This window comes from Acartia tonsa, chromosome 10 (assembly GCF_053477335.1).
Source record: "Acartia tonsa isolate MP-2025a chromosome 10, ASM5347733v1, whole genome shotgun sequence".
NCBI classification, from domain to species: Eukaryota; Metazoa; Arthropoda; class Copepoda; order Calanoida; family Acartiidae; genus Acartia; species Acartia tonsa.
Window position 1 is genome coordinate 34,076,943 of NC_137269.1, and position 14,197 is coordinate 34,091,139.

Sequence of the window (14,197 nt, forward strand, 5' to 3'; positions counted from 1 at the left end):
TTTCACCTATTTGTAGGCTTATACTTTGCCCTTACCCCCCTATTATTAAATCACTAAACTAAAATTCAGAACCACAAAAACATGAAAACAAAAACCACATTTTTGAAATGCTATTTTCTTTTTTTGTTGTTTTGTGGTGCCTCTTAGTTTTGAAGGTTTTTACTTCCCACCTCTTCTAAGAATATAATACAAGATATTTACATTTGAACATACATAAAAATATTTTATAATGGGGCGGAATTTCAGTTCATGTGTAATCCAGCTATGTTAACACTTTCAATATTATCAGATAACTCTAATTGTTCTTGTAAAAAGAATATTTGTTAATACCAGCTGTTTTTAGTATAACATAGACTTATTATTGCTGATCTCAATAATAAGCCTCAAATTTTAGCCTACAAGTGGACAAAAATCTTTCTAAGAGACAAATTGTCTGTTTAGAAACGGGTTTAGACATCCATCTGAATTTTTAAGTTATAAAATGAGGCTTACATGCGGCTTACGACCATAAAAATAAATAATTACATACTTCAAAACCGAAATATTTTCACTACTCTCGGGGGTAAGATTGTTTTATTTTTTGTCCTTAAATTTTATAATTTTAATGAAATTACTATTTTAAGATTAGGTGGCTTGTCTGCTTATGGATAAAATTGTACTTGTTTATTAGGAATAAGTTTATTATAAAAATGACGTCAAAGATTTGAAGTTCCGGAGAAACCTTTTAGATATTTTAATGATTATTTCTTTGTAAATATAACTAGCGGCTGCGCCCCTAGCATATAGAACTATATCGGGAGGGATATGCAAGGGCAGAAAAATAGCTTAAAACAATACCAAGACTTGTTCATTTAAATAAAATAGCCTAAAAGCATGTTATGACCTATACAAATTTTCACTGTAAAGAGGAAGCATATCATTATTTTGCTATCACTGTGAAAATTAAAAAGAACATATGCTAGGCTTAGATAATTTCATTGGACAAAATTATACATCTCATCCTATACAGCTATTACTATAGGGATGAAATATGCTTTTCTTTTGCGTTTTATGTTTTTCCATGAAAAGACAATGCGATGGGCAATATAAAGTATTTAGATGTATCATTAATTTTACATTCAAAATACAGAAACAGAGGTATTTTGGAAAGAAAATACTACGTGTTTTTGCAGTTTCCCTTAAAGTGCCCTATAAAAACACCTTTATTTTGAAATGAATTTAAATTATGGGAGGGGCCCGAATTTTTGTTTGTTTGTTTATTACTTTAGGCTAGGTTAGGCTATATTTTTTTAGGACATTCTTACATTTTTAGGACTTGATTATAGAGATGGTTTGGATAAAACATTATACCTTGATGTAAGCATTATTCCAAAAATCAGATGAATAGGATAATGAAGTAACTGCTATTGTTCTTTTCAAAATAAGAATTATTTAAAATTTAATTCTTTATAACCTTATTCCTGACAAACTAACAAAAAGTCATCAGGAGTGAAGAGTACATTCAATATTCACTGAAAAAAAGGAAACAAGGATGACGACATTTATCAAAGCAAAACTTATAATCAGGCAATATGACTTACAAACATTGACAAATATGGGTGACTTCACTTTAATGCTTAGGAAACATTAGTCTGATTGTTTTAAAATCTTTGTTATGTCGCAAAACTGCTTATAATCCAACATGTCACCCTTGTTCAAAATATTGTGTCTTATCGTCCTAGGACTCAACACTTCAAAAAAAATAGCATGATATTTCTACTACGTGAAATTTGACTGTCATTTATATATCTCCAATTAAAATGTTTCAAAGAAGGTTTTCCAGTAGAGTTACTACACTTCTTATAATTATTGATACAGCAATCCTTTAATAAGGTTTGAAATTGAAAGGCAATTTTAACACTCGCGTAAAAGCTTTAAAAAATAAGAAAACTTTGGGACAATTTGAATGTGTGTGTATGTCCATTTCTGCCAAAAAGGTCAGGTGCTTTCACTCAAACCTAGTTTTGTTCCATCTTCATCTGCTTAAAACCAGTTTTGTTAGCCAAGAGGATCAAAAGGTCAGGATTAACAAAACTGGAATAAATTTTAAGATTTTTATTTTAATATTCGTGTAAAATTGTCAGTAATACGATGCTACACATGATTTTTCAGTATGGCGGAGAAGCGGTTCTAATCCAGCGGATTCGAAGCCATACTTGAAAAAGATATTCCTATAACAACAAATTATTACAATGACTTGTATACTTTTTATTTTTATGAACTAATAGATCAAAGAAAAATATAAAAGAGGATTTTTTAGAGTGTTGAAGAGATAACATCAAATTCTTTTTTTTTTACTTGAAGAAAATCTTAGAAAATAAATCTAGAAGATGGTAATCTATACATTGCCATGGATAAATGATATGTATTCCTGCCAGACATACAAACTTTAAAATTACACAAACCATGTATAGAGGTCCTACCTGTGCATGGTTATAAGTTTCACCTGTTTTTAACAAAGGCATTCCACTCACTGTACTAGTTTTATATTCTTAACTAAAAGAATTAGAATGTGTGTAAGTCTTTTTGTAAGGAAAAGTAGTGAAGCTCCATGTAGGTTCCAGAAATATTTTTCTATTTTTGGTAAAAATACATCCAATCTCCCGAATCTAGAAAAAAATGGCTTGCTAACTAAATAATGCGGCTGAACAGCAGAAGAAGGTTCAGTTTTTTAACGTCTTTATTGGGCATCGATCTTGTACTTTTCCCTCCAGATAACTTACTCCTTTGATTGCGTAGTAAGGGAAAAAGGTGACAATTGACTGTAAATAATACTGCATTTTAATTTTATGACCTGCATCATAATTTTGCCATTCGTTAGCTCAACATTTTTTTCAAAATTTTCTACAAATAACAATAATATAAGTGATTTATTTTATAATTAAGAGATGCATTATTTTATTGTCCATTATCCTATCCCTTAATATCCGTGAGTGTAGAACATTGTAGACCGGTGAAACAGAAAAGTTTTTTAGTATAAGTCTGCCTTTCTCTTGGCGCGCTTGGTTAAACCTTTTTAGCGTACAGCTTAATGGGCCGTTTGAAAAAAAAATTTAAAAGGTATTTTTTTACATTCCTTAACTACGGCATGATTTTTTACGCGATTGGCAATTGTTGTCAAGAAGGTTTTGGGTTTTAATCTCGACCAAAACTGCGTCAAAGTTAAAGATGTTAAGATAATAAATAATGTTTTATTTAAAAAAAAACTTTTTTATTTTTCATATATTGAATTAAAAATTTGTTTATTAAGACCTCCAAAACTGGCCCTATCAATTATAAACCCGAAGTTACGTTTTATTATCTTCTAAACGACGGCTATTACATTTTGGGCGTTTTCCCTTAAATTGCCCTCTAGCAATCAAAGAACCCCCCCACCCCCCACCCCTCCAAATGGAAATGAAATAGTAAATAAGTGGGGAGGTTGGTGGTTTAGTTTTTGGTTTGTTTGTTTTTTACTTTAGGTTAGGTTATTTTGCACAACGCAGGTATTATGTTAAAAATCTGTATGATCATGTTATTTTTAAAGCTATATGTGAGCTACACATGGAAAAAAAATTAACTTGTTTTTATTAAGCTATAAAACTTAGGCTCTGTTATTATGAAATTTTATTTCTACGAAATCTTGATAAAAAATGTGTTTAACAGTATTAGGTAATCATTAAATACATGAAAATTTGGAACTTTCACCCAAAGTACGTGGTTTAGCACTGATTAATCCCCTTATTTTTTTATACATTAAAATTAAGAAGAGGCCTATTACCAAGGTTAGGTTTGGTTTGATTATATAAAGTATTGGAAAAACTACGCAAGGTTAGGGAACCGAAGAAGGATGATTTATCAATACTCGACAGGCATGTTTGTTGAAAGTACCAAATATTTAAACAATGGCAATAATGTGAAAAAGTAGCACAGCAATTCAGGGATAAGGGATGGGAAACCTGGCCGAAAATTAGGTCTCAGCCTCCTTTTAAAAGTGATGGGGCAACTTTTCTTTTTTGCCTATAAAATCAACTCATTTTCGCCAGTTCCTCATTGGCTGTAGGCCAATATCCAATAACCTGAAACTTGCTTTTAGCATTAACCAATTATTAATAACAAACGCGTCCCCCAGTTCATTATTGGCTAAATTAATTCAAGCAAACATAAATTTCTGCTATTAGAAAGACAACAATGGAAAGTTTCTGCTATCAGAAGGACAACAATATATATGACGTTCAATCACATCAACTTATTATTAAACCTACACATTAATAAATGTCCATATAGCAAAACATAAATTGAGAGATCGTTTTTTGAAGACTGAGTAGGATTCAACATTTTATACTTAAGAACAATGTGAAAAACTCATTGTCTATAGACAATTTAAAAGTTACATTTCATGTGGAATTGATAACCCACCTAAATGATTACAAATACAAAACTAGTTCAATATGTAAATAAAAGTGTACTGTGTTTTGTTAAAAAAAAATTTTCATTAATTTTGGTAAAAATTAATGCACACTTAATTGAACTTTTCTGTTAATATTTAACGTAAAATTATTTTTTTTTTAAATTCTTAATTTATATGTATGCTATGGAACAATTTGTTGATAGAATGTTACCCATGTACTTATTCAAATCTACTTAATTTATTTATTTAAGCTGGGGGGCTAAAGCGGTGTTCATTTCTAAATACAAATTTTGGGGTGAAGTAGATCCCTCCTTAAAATGTTTGAAAATAAATCAGATTTAACCATCTCAAAAAAAACTTTTTTTTTAAATGGGGGGGGGGGGGGGTTGGCGAAGTAATAACGGGATTCTACTTAAAGCCACTAACATATTGGTTCTTTGGAAAGTTTTTATTATATTTTATGATTGGTGAAATCAACTACCTGAATTCTATTCTATACTTTTTTTCTTTGCATTCATATAATAGCTATTTCATCATTGTTCATAGTTTTCAAATCTAACTACTGCGTCATCCCGAAACTAGTTTTTTAGGCCTAGTTGGAAAATAGGCCTGGAATAATATTTTCTTACGTTTCCCATCCCTTATCCCTGCAGCAATTGGACAGCAATGATTCCTCAAATTATGATAAACAAAATTATTTATTTAGATTCAAAATATTGGCGGAAAGGTTTATAAACTGTTATTTGTGGAGCAGTATCATTCAGAGTCCTTAGTCCCAACTCCATTTCTAATTGCAACAATCTATTAAAAAAACAGAAAAATATACATATATAAATTGCATATTTTTGGAATATTTTAAACAACTAGTATATATTCATGTTTACCTTTAAGTGTATTGTTGTAAGACAAACCAACGAATCAATACTTAATATTAGCTTCACTGTATAAATACTTTTCATGAATTATAATACCAAAATTTGGCAATAGCTACAAGTTTATTTTAATAATTAAACCCTTGAAAGTAGCGAAGCTTCTCTTTATTTGAGTTAAGTTTGCTAGGAGACAGAACAGCCCCACAGCAAGACTAGGGAGGGTTGCCCGCTAAATTTAAATTTTGATGTGATTATTCTTTCAACTTTTCATATTTCACGAGTAACCAAAGCTTTATAGCAACGAGTGCCAAAGGTTGTACAACCACGTTATCTTGTTCGTTGGCTCAAACATTTTATTGAATTTAATTGGTTCGTTCAAAACTAGCAGTGTCCATACTTTTCAGGTAATAATACTAATCTACAGAAGGGGCAATTTTGTATAATAAATCATCTTCCATTGTCTTTTCCAGTAAGATCCCTGAAAATAGCATAAACCAATATAAAAATTATATAGCAAGATATTAATGGACGGACATACAAACACCTATCATAAGATATCAATAATATATTTTTTTATTTCAGATTGAGCAGAATGAAAGAAGATAAACAGGAAAATAAGAATCTATAATATATATTCATTGATCGATTTAAAGACAGTTGTCCGCGGATAGGAAGATGAAAATTTTTAAATATTTTTTTTGTCCGCCCCTCCAAAAATAAAATATTTTTGTAGTATTGTCCAGAACTGGGGTTAATCAAAAGGATATAAACATTTTCAGACACACACTAAAAGTAATTTTTATACCTCAACATAAAAACATCACAAGATTTATGTGAAGCTTACTTAAAACACAATCGGTTCAGTGGTTACTGAGATCTTAAACTTTTTTTATATCATTTAAATATATATAGATTCTAATTTCACTAAAAAACAAGGACCCTGACACCTCAAGCAGCGGAGGAATTATCAGACGAGGTGTGTCTGCAAGTAGTCTGACTCCAGTATCTACTTGCGGCAGTATTGTAGATGGTACAAGATTCAGAAAGGAAAGGTTTAGTGTTTTTATATCTTTATCTTAGTTGCAAAGTTACATTACTTGTCGGTTTGTTAGTCTGTCTGTTACTTTTCTATGCTATTATTCTTTATAGCGCAGCTACTTCATAATAAGGGCGTGTAGTTCTTTGTCTATATGTTACAAGTTTTTGTGATTTTTTCAGCATTTTATTCAAACTATATTCATTTATATACTTAAGATTTCAAACCCTATTTCTTTATAGTTACTCCTTTATTTACTTTACAATTCACTGTGTCCGTGCGTTTGTCTGTCTGCATAGACGTCCAAGCTTTTTTTTGGGGGGGAGGGGGGTTATTTACCCCCCCAAAATTGTTTGGGGGGGGGGTAATCGCCCCATTACCCCCCCCCCCCCCTTGGACGTCTATGTCTGTCTGTACGGCTTATATTCGGCTCCTAATAAAGATGTAAATAAAATATGTGAAGATTTCTTTGACCTTTGCGCGTCCAGTCTGTACATAATTTTATCCGTCGGTTTGTCAATTAAAGCTATTATAAGATATTATTTTAAATTTCCTTAACCTGTGCACATCCAGTCTAAACATTGTTTTGCCCGTTAGTGTGTCAGTAACGCTTTGTGCTTTTAGCCGCCATTTCTCTATATAGTTTCAAATGGTACCTCATTATAGTAACTACCATGCAAATTCACCGTTCATCAATGGATTTTTAGTCTTATAACATGTAACTCAACATGTACTTAGCATTTGTGAAACTTCCCTAGCCTCATTATTATTTTTAAATTAAGATATGACACTCTACAGTCTGATTTTAAAGCTTTCATTATATGGATGTTGTCATCCTTGTTATTTTTAAAATTCTTATGTACATAATTATTTTTGTTTTCAGTGTATGTGAGGATTACATAGAAAATAAAACTGGATATTTTGTGTATGACAGTGTTACATCCACTAAGGTAAATATTAACATGGTTAGAATTGTACTATCGATTTCAAACTGCTCGGTACAATATAAAAGGCGTTGCAACTCAATAATGATTACCAGAAATTCGGTTTGCCAAAATAATAAATCTTATTTGACTAATTTGCTATATGATATAATTAATATTGTGCAGTACTATTTACCTATTTTTTTGGAATATTGATTCCTAGGATTACTTGGCATAATGTTATAAGCGAAGTAGCTTTATAAGTAAGTCTTAATCCCGTATCTTTATACTAAATTTTTGCCCAGACTTCTAAATAGAAATGGAATATTAAATGCGTTGTAACACTGTATTGATTCATATTAGTCTTTCTTACCGTCTGATATAGCTTAGATTTTATGGATTTTGACATCCTTGTTGATTCGAAATTTTTTTTGTACTTGTGTATAAAAATATTTTCCAACCAATAACGATAATAAATAAAGGGCGGGGTATCAAATTTTAAAACCCCCCTCTAAATTTTTAAAGTATCAAAGTACTCACCTCAAACCTTTTTTAACCCCATAAAAATAAATAAAAATTGAGAGCTACCACAAACTGCAAAGATGCGCCAAGACTGTATTCCCAGCGGAGGAACACAAAATCCTTGCTATAGAATAGAATAACAAGGAAATAAATCCTGTATTATTAAAAGTTAAATGAATTTGAGTGCTGGGTTTGTGTGTATCTGTATGGTCGGTCAATGGTCATGAAAGGTGCAGAAGTAGGAACTGAATATGAATAGAGCACTGTTTATCAACTTCTAAGGTGTGTGTGTGTGGGTGGGGGGGGGGGAGCAATGCATATTAAAATCAACAAATAAAGTAGCTCCAGGTCCAGGAAGTGTATAAAATAAGACAATGTACTATGATCCTTCAAATCTCTTTTTTTGTGGAATACAATAATTTTTTTAAAAGATTATAAAAAGAAATTCAGAAATAAAAAGAACACTTCCAAAAAAACATTTTTGTAAAACAAAGTTTCTCTAAAATTATTGTACTATTCTTAATTATTCGCAGATCTGTAAGGTTTCCAGATGCAAAGTAAACAAGCTTTCTAGGAGTGATTTATTGAAGATTTCTTCATAAATTTTACTTCATAATACTTAACTTTTCTTTTTTCAAATTAATCGTTGGTTGTTGTTGCTATGCTACTTATGTGTACGATTATTCTCTATTACTAGCAAAGTAACTCTACAAGTGTTCGTGTATGTATGTTCTTTAGTCTTTCCATCTCTCTGTGATGCTGGGGTGGTCCGAGCTTTGTTACTTCTCCATCAACATACATAAATATTTTTTAAAATGCTTTAGTTTGTTCCTTTATTTATTTTTCTTTCTTTTTTCTCTCTCTAATTTCATTAATAGTTGACCAAAGATTTCGTTCATAATTTTAAAAAGTTTCGCTACTATAAGACTTTATCATCCTTGTTGTTGATGATAACTTTATGTCTGGTGGAAATGTTGATGATAACTTTATGCCTGGTAGAAATATTGATGATAACTTTATGCCTGTTGGAAATGTTGATGATAACTTTATGCCTGGTGGAAATGTTGATGATAACTTTATGCCTGGTGGAAATGTTGATGATAACTTTATGCCTGGTGGAAGGGTTGATGATAACTTTATGCCAGGTGGAAATGTTGATGATAACTTTATGCCTGATGGAAATGTTGATGATAACTTTATGCCTGGCGGAAATGTTGATGATAACTTTATGCCTGTTGGAAAAGTTAGTTAATTGAAATCATTTAAACTGCATGGAGCTAAATTTCATTAAATTCACACACAAACTATTTTTAATAGAATTATTAAAGACCTTTCAATACCATGTTTAACATAAAAGAGGGAAACGAACTATTATGACATTATCACTAAATATTTACTAAATTCAGAAAGCTTGTAATTCAATTTCACATATATTTCCATAAATATGTTTTGCATTATTAGTGTTTTAAGATGCATAGAAACTATAAGGGTATTTGTCTTTCCTAATGATTATTCTAGTTTTATCTGTATATTCTTACTCTAACTGTTGTGCTATGATATCTGAATCTATCCTTTGAAAATGTGTGCTTACACAGTTATAGAGATCAGGCATTTACAAAAATAAAACCTTACATAAGTCCTTACATTTTAGGCATTAAAATAATATTTTCTAAGGGTCGCTATAGATGTCTAAGAGGAGGGTAAATGGATGTTACCCCCCCCCCCCTAAAACTTCCCCCTAAAAACTTGAGTAAGGATATTTTTAAAGGTAAATTATCTTGGAAATGTAATGTTACTAAAATAAATTGAAATAAGAAAAGGACTTAATTGAAGCTTCACTGAAATGGAAAAAGTAATAATTTCATGGTAAAATAATCATGTAAAGTTGACACTGCAGATTAGTAAACATTGCCTCTGACATGTATCGCAGTTGGTTAATTTATAATATTTTATTGATTATTATAATGGAGGGGAGGCGGTAGACGGCTGTATATTTTTATGTTTTGATAGCCGTCTTTCAAAGTCTGTTTCTAGACACAAGCTTGTACTAATTTTTATTAGTCGAAGATTAATCTTTTTATATCCATGTCTGTTCTGTGTAAAAAAAATTAGTTTAACAGAGTTGTGTAATGAGTTTAATTTAAATAGTTTAACATATTACATTTCTAACAATTTTTAGTAGTGGAGCTACTCTACATCTTGCCTATGTCTGGCCGACCGTCAACTTACTCTGAATAAGATATTTAGGTTTCTCAGGGAGAAAAGAAGCATTGTATTGTATATAATACTGATTCCAAAATTTATGAGCTCCTTATCTTATTCATTGATTTAAATATTTTTGGTACTATTATTAAAAATAGGTTAGTTGGTATAAACAAGCAGTTTCCAAACTTTTTCACCTATAATTTAGATCTGCATGAAGGTTATTTTTGTTTATCAGGAGTTCCACATGCATTTATATTTTTTGTCTTGTTTTATTTCAAAGATACTCGAGGTTCCGTGATTACTGAAACCGGATTTTAAACTGGTTCAGAGCTATATTGGAAGAAAAAAAAATACGTCTCATATTGTATTGTGGAGAGTTGTCCACGAAAAAAAAATAATACCTACAGCTACAGCACTAATCTATGTATGTTTAAATCTGTCACAAAACACTCACAAAGTATAGAAAACACCATTTCTAAATTTTTGAGAATTCATTACTATTAAATCTTTTTTACTTTTTCTTAAAGGTCTTGCAATTCAAGGGTTGGTTGTCTGTAATATGTTTGCCTGCGGTCAAGTTATGACAAAACCGCATAATAAATAAATACAAAAAAAATTAACATCCTGATACTTTATGATATGTATGAAATTTCATGTAAACTTAGTGGTAATGTCTTCTGTCATAAACAGATACAATAAATAGGTCGGTTGTAGTATGTACGATCACACAATTTTACTCAAAGGTGGGCCTAATAAATCTCTAAGATTTCAAGTCTTCTAGAGGTTTAAAGATCAAATGTTACTTTAAAGTCATACTGTCTTTAGAGACATTTGAGGGAAGGTTGGGATGGGGGTAAGTTGACCTTTTATATTTTCAATATTAGTTTTTTAAAAAAGATTATAATAGATTTTTTTGGGGGGTGTTATTTTTTTCCAGGGGCGATTTTTCTCGGGAGGAAGAAGTTATCATCTCCAAAACTAGTTACAAAATCTTTACTGGACGTATAAAAAGCCTCACTGCAAAGGAATATTATATAGGTCCAGTAAGACAGGCAGACAGGTAGACATCATGATAATATATTTTTGTGGCGACACTACTCAACAAGTCTACTATTTAGACTGGTATGACAAGCCTTGGTGATTCCCAAGACAATCTGAACACAATATCTGGCTACACAATTCACCCAAATATGCTTGGTAAGTAAACAATAGTATTTTATTTGCCAGTGGATAATCCGTACTCCGCTTATTATTAATGTTTTTTTGCGGCGTTTTTACTGAAAGGGCCCACTACTAATTTGGAAACAATGTGGGGGAGGGTTGAGTGCATCCCCGCAGGGTTAGGGTGCCGTCCGCAAGTGTAGGCCCTGAAGGGTTAGGGCAACCTGCAGGAGTTAGATACAAAAAACACATCCCTTATCTAAAACGTAGATAAAAATAAAGTGCGGTGGTTCTATGCTTGTATCAAATATAAAAATATAAATAACAAGTTTTTTAATATATTTTTGACTGTAAATTGTAATATGTAAAACATATTACTTTTGTCTGCGTTATATTTGTCTCTTATTCTAATGGATAAAGCATTTTATTTGTAAATTTTACTGATACCAAAAGTTATTAAAAAAAACATTTTCTCTTATTTGTTGATTCAAAAACTTTGGGTATTTCAATCAATTAATCTTGATTGGTTTGTTTAAACTGGAAGCAGAGTGCGCCAATATTCCCCCTTGTAAAGCAGAGTATGCCAATATTCCCCCAAGTAAAGTAGAGTATGCCAAAACAGGGTATTGGCACACTCTGTTTGACTTGATCCAACTTTTCAACTAATAATTTTAACCGAAAGAAGTGAGGTAAGGGCGGACAGAAAAATGAGAAAAAGAATAATTAATGATTTTTCATTATGCTATTCTTAAGTTTTATCACTTTAAATAGCATACTGGATAGCTACTTTTGGTCAAAGTCGTTCTTGTTTTTTAAGTTATCTTGCTGATATATCCAGTTGTATTACATCCAATACATTGTAATATTTTGTATTTAAATTCCTTTCTTGTTTTTTCAAACATTTATTCTTAACCCTTACAGATCGGGCCCCAATTCCCACCTTAATAGATCGGGGGGGGGGGGGGGGCTCTTTGAGCCCCCCCCTCTATCTCGGCTCCTGGTACAGATAAAGACGTAAAATTTTTTTCTGGTGGTTCATGTGTATTTTTAGAGAAAATTACGTTTTCTTGTCATAGCAGTCAGACCGCTCCTTAGCCGCTTTTTAGCGGCCAGCCGCTAAATTTTAAAACAGCTGTAGAGCGGCCAATTTTGCAGCTAGGATGACCAAATTTTAGGACGAACTTTTATTTTTCATAACAAAAAAATTACTTTTTCTGATCATCGCCGAAAAACGGCAAATAACGGAAACCGCCATTTTCGGCGGTTACGGCGGTAAAACGGCGGTTGGCGGCGCAAATTAATATTTTTATATGTTTATTATTGCTCAAGGATTTACCAAAAAAAATTATAGGTCTCTAGCTGTAATAGAAGCCACGATATTCATGATATATGTCTGTAGTAAAAGCCGGACAAAAATCGGTCATAAAGTCGGTCAGGGAGCGGTCAAACGGTCATAACACCACTTTTCTCAGATGGTCATTGATATCTAAGTATTCACCAACAAAATTTTAGGCTTCTACCTTATACACAGAAGTCATAATGTAGAAATTAAGATTTATTTAGAATTTTTTCTAATTTTTTTGGCTACCCAACCGACTTTGACCGGACACCACGACCGACACAGACCAGATATCCTAATAAAATCAACTCTTGCCGACGTATAATTACTAAACTTAAAAAGTCATGAAGTTACAGCTCTCCATCTTACCTACAAAAAAAATGAGATTGAAAAAACTAGAGGGGGGGGCTCTTTGAGCCCCCCCCCCGATCTGTAAGGGTTAAATAAAGAACATTTTTTTTATCAAATTTACAAAAGTTAAAATTGTTAAACAAGACTGCAAGTGATCATAATTGTCTTAACCATGACACTTTGGTTAAGTGTGACTTCCGAATTTGCAGGAAGTTCTAGAGATCTTAGTCTTACGGACAAAACCCCCAACACCAGGAACCATCAAGTTTCAACAGCAGGTTTGAGTATAGATTTATTGACACAAACTATTTCAAAGTCCTGAAATTACAAAATCAATTAATACAAAATTTCAGTTTTTATATCCACACAATATTATTTGCTTTTTTTAAAAATCTTTTTTTTCTACGGTTAAAGAATCTTTGGGTACTTTGGCTTTAAAGGAAAATTATTTGGTTTAATAGATCATTGTTAAATGCATAAATATAAGCACATAAAAATTACTAAAACATAATATTTGAATCATCATAAAGTTTCACGTGTAGCTGGCTAACGCCTTTAAACTTAATAAATCCGTCCTATACGCCATACAACTATTTATAACTGAAGAAAAATCTACCTGAAGTTCTTATGGTTAAAGCACCTGGCATACTAGGGTTATTCACGCACTATGAGACCAATGATAGGCCCGACTTAATTCTCCGAAATCTTTATCCACTCACATATCATTCAAAAGTAACGTGGAGAGACCCCAAACAAAACAACATTCAAATGCCGCGTCCACAATGATATCGAGGGTGCTTTGACTTTTGTGTCAGAACCTAAATTGGGACATTGTGCATTTCATTACCCTAGGTTAGGTAACTTCATTTCACTTTTCAATAAAATCTAAAATGCAGCGGTTTTTGAGAAAATTAGATTTGAAAATTTCAAGTTAGATTTTCATCCCCTAGGAGTTATCACATAATCATGACAGGAAAAGCAAAGATTATTTATTTAAAATTTTAAACAACTTTGCTTTTATAAAGTTCTTCATAAAACCACTCCTAAAGGGAGTTAATTAATGGCCATTTTTATCAGTTGCTTTGCTAAGGTCACGGAAATTCAGCCTTATATAAATCATATAAAGAGATGTTTTATGAAAGACTTTATAAAAGCAAAGTTGTTCAAAATTTTAAATAAATAATCTTTGCTTTTCTTGTCATGATTATGCGATAACTCCTAAGTATGAAAATTTAACTTGAAATTTACTAATCTAATTTTCTCAAAAACCGCTGCATTTTAGATTTTATTGAAAAGTGAAATGAAGTTACCTAACCTAGGGTAATGAAATGCACTATGTCTTAATTTAGGTTCTGACAC

General features: G+C 31.6%; 1 protein-coding gene across 2 annotated transcripts in view; it reads left to right on the plus strand.

The window, feature by feature from the left end:
• LOC145329948 (sodium-independent sulfate anion transporter-like) overlaps positions 1-14,197 on the plus strand; it is a 161,094-nt gene that overhangs the window by 39,088 nt on the left and 107,809 nt on the right. The window contains exons 1-5 of one of the 2 annotated variants that reach the window (XM_080174432.1): positions 3,022-3,099; positions 5,884-5,909; positions 6,236-6,353; positions 7,221-7,287; positions 11,106-11,184. In XM_080174432.1, coding sequence (XP_080030558.1) covers positions 3,071-3,099; positions 5,884-5,909; positions 6,236-6,353; positions 7,221-7,287; positions 11,106-11,184 — 319 coding nt within the window. In that variant the 5' untranslated portion in view covers positions 3,022-3,070. Of the gene's footprint in view, positions 1-3,021; positions 3,100-5,883; positions 5,910-6,235; positions 6,354-7,220; positions 7,288-11,105; positions 11,185-14,197 lie in introns of those variants that run through there. The other variant, XM_080174433.1, reaches the window with a different exon arrangement.